The sequence below is a fragment of the Leguminivora glycinivorella genome, chromosome 23 (assembly GCF_023078275.1).
Source record: "Leguminivora glycinivorella isolate SPB_JAAS2020 chromosome 23, LegGlyc_1.1, whole genome shotgun sequence".
In the NCBI taxonomy this organism is placed as follows: Eukaryota; Metazoa; Arthropoda; class Insecta; order Lepidoptera; family Tortricidae; genus Leguminivora; species Leguminivora glycinivorella.
In genome coordinates this window covers 3,582,780-3,606,363 of record NC_062993.1, presented here as the reverse complement: position 1 = coordinate 3,606,363, position 23,584 = coordinate 3,582,780, and the positions used below count along the sequence as shown (strand labels likewise).

Genomic DNA, 23,584 nt, shown 5'->3' with positions numbered 1-23,584 from the left:
TACTTTAAAATAAAAATCATAAGTATGAAACTATACATCTAGGGAAGAAATAAAATTATTTTATTGAATAATTTTTGATTTGTTATTTTCAAGTTTATATAAATAATAAATTCTCAATTCGCTCAAAGGTTGGAAGAGATCCCTTATAGGTATAAGTTCGCCTTTGTACACCATAACTATACTGTATTTTTATGTCCTAACTTGTCTTATGTACAATAAAGTGTTCACATACATACATACATAAATTGAAATAGATATCATACACGAAAGAAAAAACGATAAGGCCCACTGGTGGCCGAGCCGGGAATCGAACCCGGGTCTTCAGCTTACGCAGCTGACGTCATTACCACTAGGCCACCCGCCCGCCGTGTGGTACCCGACGAAATTTCTCTAGTGTATGTTATCTCTGATAGGCACATTTTGACCACCTCGTATATGAATCTTTAAGGCCCTTTTGCACCAACCACTTAACTCAGGGTTAGTGGGCTGTCAACTGTCAAATTCCATGTAAAATAGTGGGTTAACCCTCAGGTTAACCCTCCATATTCGTTGGTGCAAGTGGCACTTAGAGGATTAGGGTATAGCGAGAGAGATGGCGGGTTCGATTCCCGGCTCAGCCACCAGGAGGCCTTGTCGTTCTTACTTTCGTGCGTGATATCTATTTCAATGCATAAGTATGAAAACGGTTATGACTTTATTTTCAAGTAAGTAACTTTTGCTGATAAACTTTTTTTTCGGCATTCAATTTTGTAAGGTATGCTCCCAGCCGAAGATCAGCGCTGATGAAGAGGCACCAAAGAAAACACGTCCGTTCCATACAAGATTTATTAGCAGAGACCGAAAATATAACCTACCCACAATCAGTCGGCGCCTAATTACTAAACTACCCACATTTGTCACAAATTTATTTCAAAAATACTTAAGTCATTATCTGGCCCCGTAGCCGAATGGCATTTCTCCGACGCCAAACGAAAGCGATACGCCGCTGGCTCTGTCGCGCCAATACGCAAGCGCGATAGAGATAGATATCTACTAGCGCTTCGTTTCGTGAGCGTTTCGTGAGCGATTGTGCCATTCGGCTAGCCACACAGTTTGCCGTTAATATTTGTGGGATATTAAATTGGACCAGGAGTGATATTTAAAAAAAACTATACATTTATAACCTTTTGAATTTTGGAATTCGGTTAAAAAATCCGGCCAAATGAGAATCTATTTTCGCACAATTGTAAAACTAAATTATCTTTACTAGTTACCTCCAAAATACTAAATGAAATGACATCTATTGCGACTTAAGTAGTTTGCATAAATTAGTTACCCAATTCACCTAGGATGGCGCTGTACTTTGGGCTACTTAGTACATCATTTTCTGAAGATTTTGGGTTCATGGGGTCGGAACGGGTATGAACTAACTTAATTTGTGGTGAATAGGGCCAAAACCGACTTTTGAACGTCGATAGCAGTTTTTTTATATGTGCCATGAAAATTTTTTACACAAAAAATCTTCCAGCGGTGTGAACTCCGGGTTGTCTTTGAAAATATATCGTTTTATTTAGTAATTTTCGCTCACCCAAACGTTGGGGTGAATGGGGTCGGGAAGGGGGTGAATAGGGAAAAGTGCTAGGGTTGACTTTTTTGGATTACGAACAAAACCTGACCTGTCACGAGCATATTATATTTATTTTATCAAAAAATAAGGAACTAATATGTAATGAGTAGTCGGTAATGTATTAATAAAATAAATTTATCGAAATCTAGACATATGATAACCCTAAACCAACCTTTATATGGTGCTCTGACGCAGTGAACAAGTAAGTATGGTCGTGGGCAGTGCGGATAACGTGTCAAAATATAAGCATAGTTTGTTGCTATTTTTCATGTTTAAATAACTTCTAAACTAACGTAGTGGGTATTAAAGTAAAAGGTTCACAGTGAACATTAGCTTGCCAGACATGTGTTTAGCTATACCATTGTATTGAGTGTTGTATCATAAAGTCAAACTAGGCATTTATTACTAATTATTTACTATGTGGGGTGTCTTTGATCACTTGCATGGGGTAACATTGACCATAATGACACATTGTTGATTATTGTCTGATTATGTCACGGTACTTGTTGAGACTGATAATTTGATCTCTTCTTGTGATAAATATTGAAACAATTGCAAATAAAGTTGGTTTTTCGAAGATGGTAATTTTTATTTTTAATCAAAGTAACCCCAAAATAGCGTTAAAGAGTTGTAATATTTGACTCTGCGAACCGTTTTTTATCTTTTCTTGAGATAAAATACTTTTGTAAGGGATTACATTCGATTACCATTAAAAAAATACATAGGGTATCAAAGTAACCCCAATGTCAGTTTAAGTTTGATAACATCGTTTTTTTTTGCGTACATTATTTTGTTACCTTTCTATATTTTTAGCAGGAAAAGACTAAAAAAGTTGATGGTCCCATTTTTTCTTTCTTTGTTACGTTACATTGACCAATTATGGAATTTATACTTCTCTAACTTCTACATTTAATGGGTAAAAATACCCATTAAATGTAGAAGCTAGAGAAGTTTAAATTCCCAAATTAGTCAATGTAACCCCAGTTTACGGCAGACACCGTGAACCTTTTCTAATAATTCTCTTTTTATTTGAAAGAAAAATCGTTACGATACTAAAATATGCAATCTGAGATAAAAAAAATGCTTTTCATATAGTTACAAACTTAGTTCAGAATTTTTTTCTGTAAAACTTTTATAAATTGTTCTACCTATCAAGTTCAAAATAATTTTCCTAGAAAGTCTTAATAAAGTTCTGCTTTTGAGATTTTTTCATATTTGAGAAAACAGCCCTTATTGCCTGAAATACGGCGACATTGATTGATTGATTGATTGATTGATTGATTGATTGATTGGCTTTTTCGTATTTTGATGGTATTTTGACTGCACTGTTGTATTTTTTGCCATGCTAATTTGAACCTTATCTCTGACCGATGTTTTTTAATTTTCAGTCACGTCACAGATGTTTATGACATAACATCTAGGTATTTAGCCATTTACAAGAAACTACAAGTGGCTTTACAGATGTGGCGACTGCAACTGGTACAGGGCCTAAGCCATAATTTAAAATTATATTGTGATTTTATAAGTATTTGTGTTTTATTTAATGCTAAGTATGAGTTTCAACATTTTCAACTCAAGAAACTGAAATTAAGAGAAGAGACTAGGAAATTGGGTAAGATCAAGAGTCTGATGCAGATAGCGATGGCGGTATTGGATATGATAAGATATGCGTCGATATTCCCTGTCTTCCTTTGGGTCTCTGACTTGACTGCTGCTAGCTGTACTCTATTCATTAGGTTTTTATTTTATACACATGCTTTATTTTTGTATAAACTAAATGATAAAAAAACGAAGCTAAAACGACCAAAAAGAATAAAGAAAATATCTGATAGTCTTTAATACAACCCGCATATACGTAATGCACAGCTCAGGCCTCTGAAGACCTGCAGGGCAATCATGGTCGCGCGATAAATGATAAAACATCGGACCGTCCCTATCGCACTTACAAATAAAGCGATAGGGCCGATGTTTTATCATTTAGCATGCAACCATAATTGTTTGCCTGGAGGTATCGGCCTTCACACACGTCTTTGAAAAATGTTTGCGGGGATAGGCAGGCTGACGATTTTTAATCTAAGTATAGAAAAGTAACGCAAAATGAAGTGCAAAGTAATTTGAAATACACCTAGGTAAACAATCAACTGAGTAAGGAACGTTATCTACATATTTAGGTAAATTAAAGTCACATGAGACATGGACAGAGAAGGAAAGCTAGATGACGCGTATTTTTTCTCTGTCTTCTTGTATGCTACCTTTTTTACAGTTTTAATTTCTCAAAGGAGGTCAGTAGTTGACTACAAACTCAAAATAACACCCTTGAAAAAAATTAAGGGTCACTGACCTTTCACAGTAAATTGAGGTAGTGTGAGTGAAGGGTGTTTGTGTGTGTAATGGGGTAATTTGACAGATTCTGAAAATTCTCCCTGCTCTACCCCCTCTTAAAAAACTCGCAAGTTCAGGATTCTATTCTCGAACCACTCGCTTCGCTCGTGGTTCAACTATAGAATCCTTTCCCTTGCTCGTTTTTCAATTCCACACTCGGCGTTAAAATACAACTTTGCACCCTTGTATAAAAAATAACTATTATTTTAAGTACAGTCAAGTTCCCTATTGATAATTCATCAAATGAGAAGAAAGTTTAAATGAATTCCGTTTTCAACACTCCGGACTGCAAAAGAAAGCAGTAATGATGGAAACACTCCACCCGTGTCCCGAGATGAACCAATTTGCGGGTAATTGCCCGCTTTGTGGCCGGAATATGGAAGTTGGATCCGTCTTGCCTTTAATTTGATAGGGCGTCGAACGTTTGACAGCCTTGTTAACTGACTGACGCCAGAGGGGGTAATTTTGCCACTCATTGATGACAGCGCCACCTGTTCATACTTACTTACTTCTTTTTTTTACGTCATTCAATATTTGTACAGATTGAAGGCCTTGAAAATAATGGATTTATGATTTACGTAATGCTTGCACTTTAATGAAACATGACGAAAAGTAAAAAAAAAGAATTACTTATGGGGTTTACTTTTCATACATAATCTAGGAATAGGTACCAGTGGCGGCTGGTGAAAATTTCTGCTAGGCAACACTGAGTAAAAAGAAACCTAAGGTACTGTACTAGTAATCAATTTTAGGCAAGCCGGTGGGAATCGGCTTGTATGGACCAGCTGGTGCTGATAGGTACAGACTACAGACATAAATGCATAATGCTTTGCCGTCATAGTTTTTCAGCAAAATACTTAGTCGACAATTTCAAAGATACCAAGTTACGATGGTCATCTTCATCCCTTTTCTTAAGCTGGAAATGTCACACACGGCCTAACTTTGATCAATACGAGCGTAGTCCACTTCTTCTACTCTTCAGAAGACCAGCACCTTTAAATACTCCGTCATGAGTAACACCGACTGGTTTGAAACGATCGCTTCGATCGATCAGCAGCCAATGGGTGATCCAGTTGAGCGTGAGCTTGGTGTCCTTGTGTGAGTTAGTGTTCCACTGCACCGTGAGATGGCTCCACCACTACTAAAGGCGCAAGCGACTGCGCATATATTATAGGCATAGAATATAACCTAACCACAAAATTAAAATTTTGAAAAACCTCAGACCTCTACACTATACAGATGGGGTATGGGGCAGTTGGAGGAAGAAGTAGTTGAGTATACATACATTCCTAGGTTTCATGGGAGACAATGAAACTAACCTCTGCACAGCTGGTAGATGCCTCCTCCAATGATGATGAAAAGAGCTAGGAGCTTAGCGTATGTGAACCAGTCTTGTACGCGTGTCGCCGCCCGAACTGACCAGCAGTTCACGAAGGTTAGGAGAACTGAAAGAAAACATATTTATTATATTTTAGAACTAAACGGGACTTAATCGCGTAAAAACATACGTTTATAGTTGGCCCGACGTTTCGAACATCACATTATGTTCGTGGTCACGGGTAGACTGGCGAGGAATTGCATCAACATCTTCTAGCCGCGCGAATTTTCTAACTACCCGCACTTGTTCTTGATTATTCACTTTTGCGCTAGGGTTGTCACTTTGCCTACACACAACGCTCACGATATCAGTCGGTGTGTCCCTAGGAGTTTTTTCAAGCTTACATTCGCTAATTACCTACTGGATTAATTTCGGGCCAAATATAAATGTAAGTGTTTACGCGATTAAGTCCCGTTTAGATCTAAAATTATGAGTGCAAATTGTGTTAGTTTAAATCAATATATACCTATTTATTATAATTCACATTTATACAGCCGTAAAGCATTTTGGTCAGCTAAGAAAGCCCTTAATTCATGAATTGTGTTAGGTACCTAAAGGCGGGCAGGTAGGTTTTTTAAATGAAGCATTGGCAATGGCAATTGCTATTGCGCATGTTATATCGAGGGTTTACTGGTGAAACCCGATAAGTCGAGCAAACTGGTTTTTGAAATTCGAACTATTTGCAATTTCCACAGTGTTATTTCAAAGACAAATTAATGGGTTTCACCAGTAAACCCTCGATATGTGGTTGTCCTAGTTGATTTGTCAATGAGATGAAATATGGTACAGGTCGATTTATGACAGTTGAATGGAATGAACAAAACTTTAATTGTATGAGTGACACCTGTATCGATATACCGTCGCCAGTCGTCTGTAATTGTCAAGAGTCAACATGTAATTTTGTCACACACGTGCATTCTTTTATTCGTTTGAGAGTCAACCTGCAGCTTTGACCTCTTCATTCTGTTTGGAATAAACACAGAACTCTGTTCCTGACATTTTTTTTTAATCTTTTATTTTATAGAGGCTTCCGTACACTCGTGGTGACGATGCCAGCCTCATAGGAAATTTCACATGTGTACCTAACATTCAGATCTTAGTGCGAGATATTTTTTGAAATACGTAAATATTGTCTCAGCCTCTTTTGACAAAGGCTGTGAAAGCCACATATTTAGGGATAAGGCACTATCTAACATATCACTTAAAATGTTTCTCCGCTCAACTAGACACCTGGTGCATTCTATAAATATGTGGACTAAGTCTTCTATTTTGTTGCAATAGTCACAGAGGTTTGTATCCTTTTTCTTCATGAGGTGATAAAATTTATTACATGGGATATGTCCCGGAAAAGACGTAGCTAGTGCACATGTTACCATCTCCCTAGTGAGTCTGGCACCATCAATCCATGGAATCCAACCGGGTCGTCCTTGAACACCCGACATTTCGGATAAAAAGAAATGTGTAGCTAAATAAGAAAGTATTTAAACGTGGAACAGTTTTTACGTATGCAGCAGGCTGCCAGTAGCCTGGTAGCTTCTGCTGGTGGGTCACACTCCGGGAAGATCGGCTTCAGTACGTACACACTGAACGTTAGCGCCACTATCGCCTGGGGACAAATAGAATATTCATTAAATAATATGTTTACATACTCACAAAAACACCTGTTTCCCAGAGGGGTAGGCAGAGATCACGGATCTGATAAACCGCTTTCGCTTCACGTACTTACATAACTTTCCTCATACATGCTCCTCGTCTTCGAGTAGATACTTCTGACCTGGCCTTTTTGCAATATTTCTCGGATTTGATTAAATATGTTTAAATATCTGCACTTACGAATTGAGCCGTCTCCTTAAGTGACGATTTATGTATAAATTGATCTGAAGAATGACTAATATAAATAAATAAGAAATTAAGTAACAGTTAATTATGTTATCATTGCAATAAAATAAATTTCAAAAATGAAAGGACAATTAAGAAATACTCGTATGTAATAAGTTCGGAAATAATTATGACGACGTGTTGAAGAGAAAACTTCTAAAGTCATAGTTGTAACTAACAATATTTTTAATCAAATATTTTTTAAACACAAATGCAATCTATAAAAATAAATTGGACCCACGTTGGGCGCCATTTTACAATCTAAGCGCCGCGAGATATCCTGTACCAATGTACTGCAAAGACAGGGTAATGAAGGTTTATTCCTGGATACGTAGCCAAATGCACAAACGCTTACGATACTATCGTTATCGTAGCTATCTCTTTCGCTCTTCCATATTGGCGCGACAGAGCCAGACTGCGTTTCGATCGGCGTCTAGCGTCAAGGATTGTCATTTTAGCTAGGCCGGCTGAACCAATAGACTGCAATACCCATGGTAATAAGGATTTATTGTGATATTTATTACCGGATCGTGTTTAGAGTCGAATCACTTTGCACTAAGAGTTTTGAATGATTCACGGTTATTTTCATTAGACTTATATTGACCGGGATATAGACCGTGATTACCTTTTTGTGACCATCAAGTGTGAACGCGACCAGTGGTAACGCTGAAAGTGAACGCAGCCGACGCGCGCGAAGGAGGGTAGATCGCGCGCTGTCTATACAACTTTAACATCCACCCGCCTTCGTCAGTTTTCCGTGATCATGATGCATGCAACTGCGTCGAAATATCGGGAGCTCGACAAAAATCAAAAAGGTAATCACGGTCTATATCCCGGTCAATATAAGTCACTTTGCACTACTTTAACTTTGCATAGTATTTGCAATTAATGTTGAATGGCTATGGCAGTTTCCCGCTTTCCATCAGGCGGACCGTATGCCTGTTTGCCACGGACGTGGTACAAAAAAAAGTTTTAATTTGATGTGTAGTTTTTTGTTCTAGAAAGTACTTAAATAACTGTTTACTTTCTTCTTACAAATCAATCCATTTTCAATGCATGATGTTTATACGCTATCGACTTACTCGTACGAGAACTCGTAGCAAAATTCACGACAGGCAAATTGTAACCTTTGTAAAAACTTCCAGTTTTGTAATGTAAAGTCAAGCCTTCTTGAGCTTACCGTGGGCCTCAGTCAATCTGAGTAAGAATGTCCTATAATATTTATTTATTTATTTAAAGTTCAGAAGTTACATAACAATAATGGATGCCGAACAATAGAATAAAAATAAACGCACATGACACATTGATTCATGAAACGAACAGCAATTTATTTCACGATCGAAGCTAAAAGCTCGGAGAGTATAAACTAGGCACCGTAGCCAAGAATACAATCGTTAACGCTATGTATCGTATTCTTCTTCTTATCGTGTCGAGGTTTCTTTCTTTTTTATATAGTAGATACCCAATAGGCAGCAGCAATAACAGCCCTGGCTGTCGCGTCTCTCAGATCAAGCTCCGATCGTATTTTATCTCAATCGATTATCTGTTGTTGCGATGGAGCCAGTAGCGTTTTATCATCAATCATATATTTCGCAAAAAATCCAAACTATAAAAAAATACACTTGGCCTTTGGTTGCCATATGTACAGTATCCCAGTGTCTCCAGAAAGCGCAAGCAGGAGATTCCAACACTAGGCGCACAAGGCTATTGGAACTGTCTCGCACGCGACGCGACGCAGGGGTGTAGCCGAATGGCATTCCTGCGACGGGAAACACCACCGAAACGCCGCAGAAATGTAGTCTGGCTCTGTTGCGCCAATACGCAAGAGCGATAGAGATGGATAGCTACGAAAGAGATATTATCATGAGCGTTTTGTGAGCGTTTGTGCGTTCGGCTACGCACACAGGGAGGCAGCAACGATTGTACTCTTGGTTACGGCTAAGAGCTGATAGGTCGATATGGATTGTACAGTCGATACAAAAACTTTGCTTGTTAGTAGTTCGGAATATAATAAATTCAAGTGAGCACTATCTTGATGTTCGATTGCCTACTAAGGCCTGATTTAGACGACGTGCGAACTCGCATGCGATTTTAGTTACATTGCGGGCTTTTGAGGTTACATACAATTTTGCACAACCATCAAATACCGCAATGTAATAAAACTCGTATGGGAGTTCTCGTACCGTCTAAATGGGCCCTTATTCAAAGTTTTTTTAGAAAGATAACTTATGTGGGTGAAAGTTCGGTCAATTAAAATTGCAATTATGATCTTCACTATATATCCATACTAATATTATAAATGGGAAAGTGTGTGTGTGTCGGTTTGTTTGTACGTCTTTCACGGCAAAACGGAGCGACGAATTGACGTGATATCTTAAGTGGAGATAGTTGAAGGGATGGAGAGTGACATAGGCTACTTTTGTCTCTCTCTAACTAACCTCATACTTCCGACACTTCCGTAAAATGGGGGGTGGATTTTTGTATGGAGCATTCCACAATTTTCCAATTTAACGCGATCGTAGCCGCGGGCAAAAGATAGTAATAATATTTTTTTCAGTACAGATGGTGTATTTTTACGCACTAGTGCGAGAAGTGGTTCATTATATGCCAGGTCGAAACTTCGGAGGGCCATCTGTACTGAAAAACGTCGTACGATACACGTGCGAAAAGGAAATTCGTAACTCGTGTCGATTTAAATGTGATTTAATGTACTATATGTATTACAACCACGGTTTTCAATACAGTTGTTATGACAAAAATAGTTTCAACATCTCATGGACCCTGATAAGCACATAGCAAATTAGCAATTAAGCAATTTACATTTACTAGTTTCTGACGAGTTCCTTGTGATTTATTTTCAATAGCCCTCTCAATCTTTGTATTTTTTTTCGCAATTTTTTAAATCTTATCTTCGGCTAGATATATCTAGTCCAGACAACCTTCAAATCAAGAGTGAACAGGCATCTTCTGGGCGAGCTCACTCCATCGTAGGCCACGTCTTTGCCTTTGGCTAGTCTGTGGCCAAGAGTAAGCCCATTTATAATTAAAAAAAAAGACAAAGACGGGTAGTAATAGTATTTTATGCAACTGGTGGTTAAAAGAGGTCAAAAAAGGTGAGTGGCGTGGGTAACAATTTGAGGCGAAGCCGAAAATTGTTAATAAAGACGCCACGAGCATTTTTTGACTCAGTTAAACACCGTTGCATACAATACTTTTTCTACGACCAAGCACTTATTTTGAAAGAAAATTATAAATCAACAAATACCTACTTTCAGTCATCTTAGTTATCTAGTGGACCGCCTACCATTTTGAATATGCAGTTTCAGTGCAAACATGAAAATAAAATTGTCTATGGTATGGTTCTTTGAAGCCTGGCCACTAAGACGAATCGAGCCGAGTTGAATCGAATTCTCATACATTTAAATGCGATTCGACGCGTCGCCAATGAACGCAGCAGAAAACGAAGGAGTCTCGACTCTGCGAATTGGTTTGTTAAGTTGGTAGCAATGTATTTACTGAACTGTAACAGCTATATCGTGCTACTTCTACTAAATGTTTTCAGGGTATAGACTAGATAGACTTGTCCTGACATCTTTTATGTAGGGTTTTTAAGTTCTATGCACGACCTTGTAACTCACGAATAACAGTACGGGAGTAGAAAAACTAAGTATAGAACAGCCTACACATGTCCCACGCAAGCGCATTTACATATTCTGACGGCCAGATCAACTCTATTTCAGGTTTAAGGATCTATGGTACTGGATGGAGGTCAATTGTAATATAACTAAAACAGCAGTTCTCGAAAAGTTTGTACAAAAATTAAGGAAAATGTTAAATTTGTTTTATAGCGTGTGACACTGGCTTTACGCCTAACGCGTCTCAGAGAGACGGTACGAGTCAGTCTGAGGGAGATAGAAGACTCCCAAATAGGACCAACAGAGGTAGACCCCCGTCTCGCTTCCTAACGGACTAAGCCGCGGGTCAACCTTAGCTGGCTATCGTGTGTAACTTGTTTTGTCCAATCACGTAGCGGCTGGCAGCGCTGCGCATTGCAGGGACAGTGGCCGTTAGCTTTAGTAGAGAACGGACGCGTTTGCGCATGTCAGACATAGACCCTACGACCCTTTAGTCTCTTTAATTGTTTAACTAATATAGCTTGGATTCACTTGTTTAATATAACCAAACCTTGTGTACTTTGTTTGATACAAAATAAACTTTGTTCTAACGTCAGTGCCGGTGTTGTTATTACAAATCGTCCCGCTATAGTTTTTATTATTCCTATTTTGTTACCAAGATTTTTTTGATGAATTGAGATTTTAGTAGGTAAGTTTTATTTCGTCATTGAGGTTCTCTAGTATCTATATTTTCTTAATTATAACAATTAATGTGTATATATCTTAGGAAAGTCGACTTATATTACTAAATGTTGGTAACAAAATAGGATCAATTAAAATTTGCTGACGTGGCTATGTACAAAGTTGCCGCGCGGGAATTGCTCAAAAATGGTTTTTAATATGATATTAATGATTAATTTACTTTGCATCACGTATCGGAAGCGATATTCAAGGTATCAAAAGGTGATCAAAAATCAAAACACGATTAAATAAATAAAATAAAAAATAAAAAAATAAAAAATAAAAAAGCCTTTTATTCCGACTCATTTTTAACTTATTACTACTTACATCTATATGTTATACTTTATTTAAACGAGCGGACCTCTTCGCGAGTGAAGGCCTCTCCCAGTTTGCGCCATCTCTCTCTATCTTGGGCTTCAGTGTGCCAATTTCTCGGGACATGCTTTATTATGTCATCTATCCATCTAGCCTGTGGTCGTCCTCTGTTTCGTTTACCAGGTGGTCCTTTCCAGGTTGTGCTTCTTTTGGTCCATCTAGTGTTAGGTAGTCTAGCTATATGCCCTACCCATTTCCACTTCATGTGTATGCAAAACACGATTAATTTATTTATTTGAATCGGTCTCTGTTCAATTGATACGACAAGTGCCAACTTTATTCTTTGATGAAAATTTTCGCAACTGAGTTACATTAGTTTGTTTTGTAAACTATCACTCTAAACGCCTGTCGATTGTTTACCCATCAAGGTCAACACATTAGGGTAATTGGTAACAGTTTGGTCAATGGCATGCAAACTTGGTGAAGGTTGCTTTGGTCGTTAAAACTGTATCGTTTGTGCTTTGTGCCTTTCAGGATGACGCGCAAATTTATCCAATTAACCTTATGGCACTGTATTATTATAAAGCTTACCATTGATTACCATCGTACAGTCCACTTCCTGCTTCCCGCTGAAAGTACCGCCAACTCGCTCTCGGTTACCTCACACTTACCGCCTGTCAAGAACGCGAACAGTCGACCTGTCATATCTCACTCATACAAGCATGGTACGCGATCAACTTCACGAGCTTAAACTGTGTGAGTAGGAACGCGCTACTTTCATTTATTTACTCGTCACTGTCTGAGATGTGCTTATGGTATGAACCAAGACGCATGTCAAGTCACCTCGTAAAAGACAATGGGGCCGTCCATAAATTACGTCATTCTAAATTAGGGGGGGGGGGGGGTTTGGTCTGCGGATGACGGTAAATGATAGATGGGGGGGGGGGGTGTTTCGAAATTGACGTCATTCTTATTTATTTATTTATAGTTTATTTTTCGCGTACAAAAAGATTATTTCTAAAAAGAAATTTCTTCCAGCACACCTAGTAAGTGAGACTGCAAATGTGAGAGGCGGCTAAGGCGCATACAATACTAAAATAACTCATAATAAACATACATAAGTAATGCAACATAGATGTACACAAATACAGTAATAACTACAGATAAAATACTCTAACAATAATATTACATATAATACTAGCTGCCCGCCCCGGCTTCGCCCGTGGTACTTAAATGTATTATACATATAAACCTTCTTTAAGAATCAGTCTATCTATTTAAAAAAACCGCATCAAAATCCGTTGCGTAGTTTTAAAAATCTAAGCATACATAGGGACAGACAGCGAAAGCGACTTTGTTTTATACTATGTATTGATAATAAACACAATACTTAAATAATAACTACAACATTACATAATTAATAAAAGTACATAAATACTATACTTATACTTAAATACATGTCTCATACTAAGGAAAGATAATGTTCTTGTGATATTTTGCAAGTATTTAATGGTATTAATTATTGAACTCATTATTTATTTATTTATTTATTACAAGGTCAAGGCATGTCTACATTATTTTTTTAAACTATAAATAACATCGTACCTATGAAAATAGTTTGTATGCGACACTGTGTTTATTAAACGAAGATTGGCGGCGACTCGGCGAATAAAAGAAATCGGCGCTGTTTAAACAAAGTCTGCTTCCTTTGTCTTTGGCGCCATAACCAAGTGTTTTAATCATATAATACCCTATTTTTCTCAAATCTGCAATGTTTTATTTTGTCAAACTGGTAATGACGTCAATTTTGGGAGAAGGGGGGGGGGGGTCATTAAGATATGACGATAGGATGATTATAGGGGGGGGGTCTAAAATCTGAAAAAAATCGATGACGTAATTTATGGACGGCCCCAATGTATAATTGATCATGATTTCGACTGGACGTCAGCTGCCGCATTATTGGTGGGCTGACTACCGAATGGAAGCCACCGAAACGCATAAGATTGTTGACGGACTAACGCCTTTGCAAGTTTGCACAACGTATCAGCATTTTGATACAGCGAGCATTGCTACAATTCAAGGGCTTATTTTATTCATCAACATCATACATCATTTGCCACGGCTCATGGGAGCCTGGGGTCCGCTTTGACAACTAATCCCAAGATTTGTCGTAGGCACTAGCTTTTACGAAAGCGACTACCATCTGACTTGACCCGAAGGGTAAACTAGACCTTATTGGAATTAGTCCGGTTTCCTCACGATGTTTTCCTTCGCCGAAAAGCGACTGGCAAATAATAAATGACATTTCGCACATCAATTCCGAAAAATTCATTGGTGCGAGCCGGGGTTCGAACCAGCGACCTCCGGAACGAAAGTCGCACGTACTTACCGCTAGGCTACACGCGCTTTGCTTATTTTATTCGATTTCTGGTTATTAATTGGTATGCCTAATTTTAGTTCCAGCATGTAAATAATAAGAAGAAGAAGAAGTAAGAAGAAGGAGCTGTAGGCACGCAAACGCATGTTAGTTGTAAGTTGCATTGTGGTTTGTGGTAAACAACTTAATTAAGGTAAAATATGTTTGAGATCGCACTATTCGCCAACAAACTGGTTCCAGTTTGGCGAAAAAAAATGTAATACATTAGTCATAACTATAAGTTTTTTTGAAATAAATAAATTAAATTAAAAAAAAAATCTACCTGGTTTAAAACCTACCTGAGAGCAAGGTCTGACGATCATACACTCGATCCACAGTCGAACGAAAGCTGCAAATGGTCCGAAGGTTTCCATAATGTACGCGTAGTCAGCTCCGCTCTGACGAATCATGGTCCCCAGTTCTGCATAACAGTAGGCGCCGATCTGGGAACAAATAATAACATAAGTCAATACCTTCAAATTCAAACTATCGTACTACCAAAGAGGATCTAGTATTATAGAGAGTTACTGTCAAAGTAAAATGTGTAATCATAGTGCATAGACTGCCATCTCTCGACACAAGTTTAACACTTTTGAACCTCAGTTTTGACAATTTGGCCCATATTGTTAGCTTGATATGTGTTAAAATGTCAAATATTAATTTTAGCGCCATCTAGCCGAGCGTCCCCCAAAGGTGTATCGCCATCTAGGTCACACCGTGCCTTTTTCTGCATGGTTTTGAGGTACGTTTTTTTCTTAGACTTTAGCTGTCTATACGGAGTTACATATGTCTTTGGTACTACCAACACAATGAAATGTACACACGCACAAACATAAAAAGTCATAATGGTAAACCAAGGTCCTTTAACTACGTCAGAAAGAGATAGAGAACCAATAGCATGGTCGCGCGATAAATGATATAACGTCACGCCGACACACTGCGTCGCACGTGCACACTATTTGTAAGTGCGATAGGGACGGCCTGACGTTTGGCTTTGTCTGACGAGGATTGCATGTACCAATTGTACCTACCTACTGTCATAGAGTAATAAGTAACGGAAGAGTTGTAACTCCATACAACAGTAAATGCAAGTTATTTGTAGAGACATCTAACGTCAATCACGCGTCAAATAGCGTAAATTATCAGTACCACTACTCGACACTAGGTGCCACAGTGTTGCGTATGCTTAAAATGTAATATTAAAACAGTTTACAACTTATATTACAAGCAGAAGGAATTGAAAACAGAATACTGATTAATACTATTGTAATATTAGCTAAAGATTGTTGAGCATTAGACTTTTTGTTCGTCGCGACATCTATTGACAAGTAGCAGTACTGATAATTTACGCTAGTTGACGCGTGGATGACGCTAGATATCACTACAAATACTATGCTACTATTAAATAATACAATTATAGGAAAAAGAAAAGTTCAGATTAAATCGCCTTGAGATTATACCTTATTTATTCGACAATAGCGATAAAAAGGCAATAAATCGAAGCTAAAACTTTATTATGTTTACTTATCAATAATGATTGAAAAACGTGTTGCTGTACTGTACCGGCTCGGAGACAAATCACGTTATCAACTGATAGCGGGGTCAATGGTTTTGACCGGCAATAAACTTGGGATAAATATTATATTTATAACAATGTCAATTATTGGTGTCAGTCGTGCAATACTCAAGCGTATTTGTTACTGGGTGACCGAGGAGAAAAGCCATTTTTAACCGACTTCAAAAAAAGGAGGAGGTTCTCAATTCGACAGATTTTTTTTTTTACAGTCTCCTAGACTATATGAAGGGTACACACGAAAAACATGTATAAATACTACAATGAACTATTAGCCCGTTTGGAGACGGGTTAGGAATTTCAATACCCCCTTTCTTCCCGTGGGTGTCGTAAAAATCGACTGTGGGATATCGGGTTAAATTGTGGCGTAAGCGAGAGGCGGGCAACCTGTCACTGCAATGTATGTATGTGAACTATTAGTTACAACTTCTATTGTCGTTGTATTTATAAACTTTTTTTACTTAAACCATATAACCATATGCTCATATAACCCGGCAACCTTCAAATCAAGTGAACAGGCATATTTTGGGCGAGCTCACTCCATCGTAGGCCACGTCTTTGCCTTCAGCTAGTCTGTGGCCAAGAGTAAGCCCTTTTATAATAAAAAAAATATATAAAAAAACACCTTTACACGAAAACCGTTGCTGTCAAACCCCGATAAATCAAAATATTGTCAAAATGACTATAAGTACATGTTCTTTCTTTCTACCTTTATCTTAGATTAGAAGACCATACCATCCCATACATTAAAATGCGACCGCCTAAGAACGCGCATACACTACACCACACATAGATGGCGCCACAAAAAATGCCTTGTTGCCATTGATTACTTGTCGATTGGCGTTAAATGTCGAGCCATAAATCTATGTCAAAAGTGACACTTAACGCCATCTACAAGTATAATCGAAAGCTCCAAGACATTTTTGTGGCGCCATCTATGTGTGGTGTAGTGTATGCGCGTTCTTAGGTGGTCGCATTTTAATGTATGGGATGGTATGATCTTCTTATATTTAATCTATGCTTTCATTATGTTAGTGACCCTTCCTGTAGGTTTTGCTTTGGTACAATTTGTTTGACCAATGCTTTAACCCTTAAATGCATGGTGATGTATATATGCATCATATATTTGTTGGCCTGTGGCTCAATATGTAGCTATCCAAAATCACATTTATAGCTTAATTATTATTCAGTATTTATTATTATTTAATCAGTAATTAAATAAATTAAATAATATTATGATTTACTATTTATTATTTAAAAAGGATAAAGATGAAATGGCGGAAAAGTGTGAAAAAACGGGATGATGGCGATTTTTAGTATGTGATTTAGGCAGATTTTTTCGGATTTAGTACTTAGTTTATGTTTAAACATTTTATCATGGGGGTTTTACAAATAGTGTACCTTTCTAATAGTAGTCAAACTTTACAAATAAAACTTACCAATAATTATATATTTATATAAATAAGTTTTGGCCTATTTAACTTCTAACACTGATTTAGTATTAAAATCGGTATTAAATATTTTTTTTTATTATTTTTCCCAAACCATTGTCTATCACATATATTAATATCTCGTTAAAAGAAAAATTCATGCATTTAAGGGTTAATAATGATATCTGGGTACCCTAAGTTTGACCTCTTTTTCGATCAGACGATCACACATAGGATCATTGCTTTATGCAATAATATCAATATTTTCTATACGTCAGTCGATTTCACGTGTGACCCCTTAGCAACTATTCCTTATCAGAACTCAGAAGAGAGATTGGCATTTGACCTATAATTATAGTGTTGCTACTTAAATAATTATCGTCACTGTTACAAAGCAGCAATACCTACTAGAATCTTAAAATGTTTACGGAAAATGATGATAAAAATAATCGTTAATATGTTGTGAGTTATCTCGGCATTCGCCACGGCTCATGGGAGCCTGTGTATGTGCATGATACAAGTAAAATCTTGCGACTAAATTTACATAATAATTTGTCCCATGTAGACCGGCTATTGGGGTCTGCTTTTACAACTAAGTACTTATATAACATTAACAAAGGTTATTATGACTTATCAATTTATGTATATTTATAAAAGTAGTGGCACATAATACGTTCTGTTATTTATTATTTGTATGTCTTTCCCATCACGGAACAATGGTATTCCGGACCTTTGGGAGGCGTGCGCGGGGCCGAAGCCAACACGTAGAGGCCCTTTCGACACTTTAATGAAATGTAAGGGGTACACCGAGCGGATGTTGCCCTTGCCCGTATCATGGGACACACGCAGCGGCAACACCCGCCAGGGTGTAAGGACTATTTGAGACTTAATGGAATCTAAAATGAACTGGTCTATTTTGATGAAAGTGATGGACTAAATACTGGACTATGGATAAAAAACCGGACGCCTGCCTAATAAAACGGTATCCAATTTTATTTCTGGCAGACGGTGACTCGTCCCCACAAGATGGGCCCCCACAAAAAGCGACATTCAAGATGGCTCAAGGGCAACACCGGTGTGAGAACTCAAGAGTGTCGAGAGGTGTACACCGCTTTCTGCCGAGTGGCTGTTAAGCCACTGTACCAACTCGCGTCTTATGCAAATTTTCACTTCCACCCCTGGGGCATGTAGCCCTAACGACTCCACTCTGGACGGCCAGCCAAGGCAAGCCAGAGGTAGAGAGTACTGTCCCACCCACCCGCCTTACGGGTAACAGAACTCCCCAGGAGCACTCGGGTACGTGGGGTCGCTGTTCCCCAACAGCTCGCCACAAGCTGCCCTGCGTTGAATATTATTATTATTACAAGCCTACATTGTGTCCCACTACTCCCACTGCTGGGCAAAGGCCTCCCCCTTTGACTTCCACTCGTCCCGTTTCTGGGCGATCTCCGGCCAGTCGTTGAGATATACGTCCAGGTCATCCCGCCATTTCCGCCTGGGCCTGCCAGATCCTCGTCCGTCTTGCAGCATCCATACTGTGGCTACTTTAGCCCACCTCTGTGGATGCATACGGCAGACATGGCCTGCCCAGTTCCATTTCAGCTTGGCGGTCTGCTATTTATTATTTTTCCCCTCGCTAGCTCGGAAACACGTGTTTTGTCCTTTAATACCAGCGGGTAAAAACGCATTTTATCCACTAGTGGGTAAAGTAATTTGACCTTGAATAAAGTCAAATTAACTGCTTTAAAATTGATATAAGTAGGTGAATCTAGTAATTTAGATGATTTACCACCTGTGGAAGCAGTTATAAACGCATTTTTTGCGTTGTAGTTTCCTCGCTATAGTGAGGGGAAAAGTTTTGTGTTACACTCGGGTGCAAATGTATTTTATTTCTCGTGTGTTAAAAAACTCGCAAGTTCAGGATTATATTCTCGAACCACTCGCTTCGCTCGTGGTTCAACTATAGAATCCTTTCACTTGCTCGTTTTTCAATTCCACACTCGGCGTTAAAATACAACTTTGCCCCCTTGTATAACAAATAACTATTAAATTTCCCTTATTCCATAATGAATATTGTAGTCCGATAGGTAGGTACTTGATAGAGTGCTTTATTTCCCTACCATCATATTTCAAACAGATCTCATTTCATTTATTTTGCAAACTGCCTGCATTTTTCAATAAACCATAATTATTCTTCAAGGCAAGACAAGTCTCACCAAGTTAACAAGTCCCTGGGCCATTAAAGATGAAGTTAATCTGCTGAAGCTTTCAGGACTTTGTCGAAAGCTTTTTGGTGAAATTGAAATTGGAAATGACTTGCAATTAATAAATTGGAAATGGCTTGGAATTAAAAAGTTTGTGAACATCTGTTATCGTGGTTGATTGAGTGGAAGTTTTTATCAACTGTCAGTAAGCGAAGGTGGACTTATGCTTAAACGGGACGGGATGATCCGATGGCTCAATGTGTATAATATAGAAAAAGCCATGTTATCAAACAACAATTTCCAATGTATGTTTAAACTTGCTTCACAATTGAGCATTTCTTTTTTTTTTGCCACTTTTATGAAGTGTGATATTTTTGAAAAAAAAAAAATGATATTTCTACTCAGAATTACTAGCCTTTTAAATCCTAGTAGTTAAAAAAATTGTCCCATACGATTTTTTCTTATTTTGTTACCATTGTCCGTACATGTTGTATGGGGTAACAAAAGAGGAAAGTAACAAAAATGTATGGAAATTCTGGGACACTTTTTGTCTCCCAGTGAGATTGAAAGTACTCGTGATTCTGAGTACAATTAACCTAAAATTCCCTAAAACGATAAAAAAAATTATTGGCAAAAAAAAAGAAATGCTCAATTACGTAATTTGCTTGCAAATGAAAAAGTATTTTTGTTGGATTATAATTAATTCATGCATGCATTCATTTAACTTGAAGACATGGTCTATTTAAATCTTCCAGTGTTATCTACTCGTACATTTTCACTTCACGTCAAATGAGCAGACATTGGAAACATACCAAGTATGTTTCTGGATTCACATTATACATCTGATCTATGTGTTCGGTACATTATATGCATGTAAGTATGCCTTTGTTCACTTTGGCAGTTCGCCAGTACTTGGCGAAACACATATACATTAGTCGCAACAGGCTTATAAAACTGGACCAACATGACATCTTAGGATGATGGGACTTAAAATCGAGTGGCAAGATTTTACCTGTACATATACATACATACTTAACTACATTGCAAGTTAAATAAAAGCTTTACAGACAGAAAGCTTCATTTACTTGCTCCTTTACGTATTTTTTAATATAGCATAATCTAGTTGGCACAATCGGTAGGATCTCCATGTTAGTAAAAAAAGTCAGTATACTTTAGAGATAATCTCACACCCTTTTACATCTTCAGAAACTTCTTCTTTTCCTTTCAACCACTTAAGTTTATGACAAAACTCGCCATACTGTAGATTCCAGAGGCTACTTACACCAATAGACTAGCTTTGACAGATCCTGTCCCTTTAAGCACCCTAGTTGGAGACACGAAGATCCCACTTCCAATAATGGATCCCACAATGACTATGCATCTATTGAGGAGTGACATCTTGGCCTTAAATATTACGGCATTTTTGTCTTTATTTTAAAGTCTCCAGAAAGATTCTAAAAAATCTTTTCTCCCTTCAATCAGTTATATTTATGACAAAACTCACCATACTGTAGATTCCAGAGGCTACCCACACCAACAGACTATTAGCATTGACAGATCCCGTCCCTTTCAGCACTCCTGTTGGAGATACGAAGATACCACTTCCAATAATGGATCCCACAATAACTGTGTATCCATTGAGGAGTGACATCTTGGCCTTAAATATTACGGCATTTTTGTCTTTATTTTAAAGTCTCCAGAAAGATTCTAAAAAATCTTTTCTCCTTTCAATCAGTTATATTTATGACAAAACTTACCATACTGTAGATTCCAGAGGCTACCCACACCAACAGACTAGCGTTGACAGATCCTGTCCCTTTCAGCACTCCTGTTGGGGACACAAAGATACCACTCCCAATAATGGATCCCACAATAACTGTGCATCCATTGAGGAGTGACATCTTGGCTTCCAATGCTCCAGCATCTTTGCCCCCCTCCACTTCGACGTCCGCTTTTAGGTCTTCGCATTCTTCGTCTGTCGCTTTTTTGGGTGACCTGGAGGAGAAAAGAATAATTTTAATATTGTTTGCTGGCATTTAGGGGTGAACATGAAATACACGGATGAGTATAGCGACCTTTTCATTTTTTAAGCCTATATTTGGGCCATACCCCACTTTTTTTGGATTTGGCATTTTTTAAGTGGTTTCCACTCAGAATCGCGAGCTCTTTCAATTCTAATAGGAGAAAAAAGTGTCCCAAGGTTTTTTTCCCATTCCGTTCATTCATGACCCCCCCTGGAGCCTAGGTTGGCCATACAAATAGACTACGTGACCCCTGACCCTGAGGCCTGGGTCTTTACCACGTGACCCCCCCCCCCCACCCCGGGCACAAAGCTGGATCCACGCTTGGCTAAGACCTCTGTACAAGTGGCGGCACGTCACTTTAGCGCCGAGTGAAATGTGGAGGGGATAGCTGCGCATGGGGACGCATACCCTTCACCCCCTGTAATCCCCTGAGGGACCTGTTTTTGACTTCTGCGCAATAACGGTCAGCGCTAAAGTTACGTGCTACTTGTAATTCACGGTAAGTCCTTTGTAATATCACAATAAAATTGTAAGTACCTATATTTCCTATTGATGCGCACATTAACAGCAGCACCCGCAATCTTCCCCACCATGATAAATTATCGCCTAAAACGAGAGGGATTCAGAACACAACATTAGAAAAACTATGAACAATACATTTGCTTAATTCGCGCATACTCCAAACATATTGCAAATATTACAATGAATTATTTTTACCACTCCCGAACTGTTATTCGTCATTTACAGGGTTACTGTTACTGCGAGGGTGCCGGCGAGCCGGCGGGGGATGGCTTTGGGCAGCTGGCGCGAGCGCTGGCAGTGCAAACCTTTGTGTCAAAATGCAGGAAACAGTGTGAATTTCACGAAAGTTATTCTAAAAAACTGGGTGTTTAACTGAGTCAAAAAATACTCGTGGCGTCATTATTCTCAATTTTCGGCTTCGCCTCAAATTTGTCACCCACGCCACTCGTCTTTTTTTACCTCCTTTAAATGCCGGTTGCATAAAATGCTAAATGCCGGTTGCTAAAAAAGATACCTGTCACTCTCACACTGACATACTTGCCAAAGCGTGACGGATACTTTATCCACATAAATAAGTGATCAAATTGGAAGCATAATACGCGCTGTTTACGAGTATTATTATAAAATATTGGATAGTTGATTACATAAATCTAATATTCCTACAGCGCATATAGTCACTACATGTCACGATAAACTACTCCCTATGATATATGGGCACAATGAACCTATATCTGTCACAATCACATGACACACACAAGCACACACCTTCACAATGAGAGTTCGACTGGACTAAAGTGTCTCATCCTGTCTTATTTGCAATTGAGTAATCTTGTTAAACTATTTCGGTCGAAGTAGCTGCACTTGGCTTTGAATAAATTTAGATGTGGAAAAGTACTGCTTTGAACTCACGGCCTCTGGATCTATATCCCAGCGCTCTATACCACCAACGCTCACCAGCGCTCTATAGCACCAACTGAGCCACCAAGACTTCAACTAAGCCAGAGAGATTTTCCACCATATTGGTCAAGTGGACCCGTGTTTGTCAAAAAGTCAAAATTTACCTGCACTTGGGGATAAGGACCAGAAGTATAATTGAAATATCTTTTTTTAATATATATATATATATATATATATATCAATATCACAGAGCGCATCGACTTTCTGAAGCAAAAAGTCTATGCATGGGCAAACCGTATTCGCCGCTACAGAAAGCGTGTGGACCGATTCCAGCAGAATCGTCTTTTCCAAAGCGACCAAAGGAAGGTATACCGAAGGTGGGAGGAAACCGACAATCGTGTGTCCGACGTGCGGCTGCCGGATGCTACTGCCATGTCTGATTTCTGGCGTAGCATCTGGTCGGTGCCCGTTGAACACACGGAGGGCGAGTGGATGAACGTTGTCGAACGTGAGTGCGAGAACATCGAGCCTATGGGGGCTATCAACATCAGCCCCGACGACGTAAGTTGTGCCATCGGTACGGCCCAGAACTGGAAAAGTCCTG

General features: G+C 38.6%; 1 protein-coding gene across 1 annotated transcript in view; it reads right to left on the bottom strand.

Annotated features, from left to right (window-relative positions):
* The window catches only part of LOC125238181 (Y+L amino acid transporter 2), a 41,157-nt gene extending 18,969 nt beyond the window's left edge, over nucleotides 1-22,188 (bottom strand). Inside the window, exons 1-5 of the mRNA XM_048145456.1 lie at nucleotides 22,099-22,188; nucleotides 21,295-21,532; nucleotides 14,630-14,773; nucleotides 6,870-6,972; nucleotides 5,308-5,433 (exon numbers count right to left, since the gene is read on the bottom strand). Coding sequence (XP_048001413.1) covers nucleotides 5,308-5,433; nucleotides 6,870-6,972; nucleotides 14,630-14,773; nucleotides 21,295-21,532; nucleotides 22,099-22,154 — 667 coding nt within the window. The 5' untranslated portion in view covers nucleotides 22,155-22,188. The remainder of the gene's footprint in view (nucleotides 1-5,307; nucleotides 5,434-6,869; nucleotides 6,973-14,629; nucleotides 14,774-21,294; nucleotides 21,533-22,098) is intronic.
* Nucleotides 22,189-23,584: the final 1,396 nt, after the last annotated feature.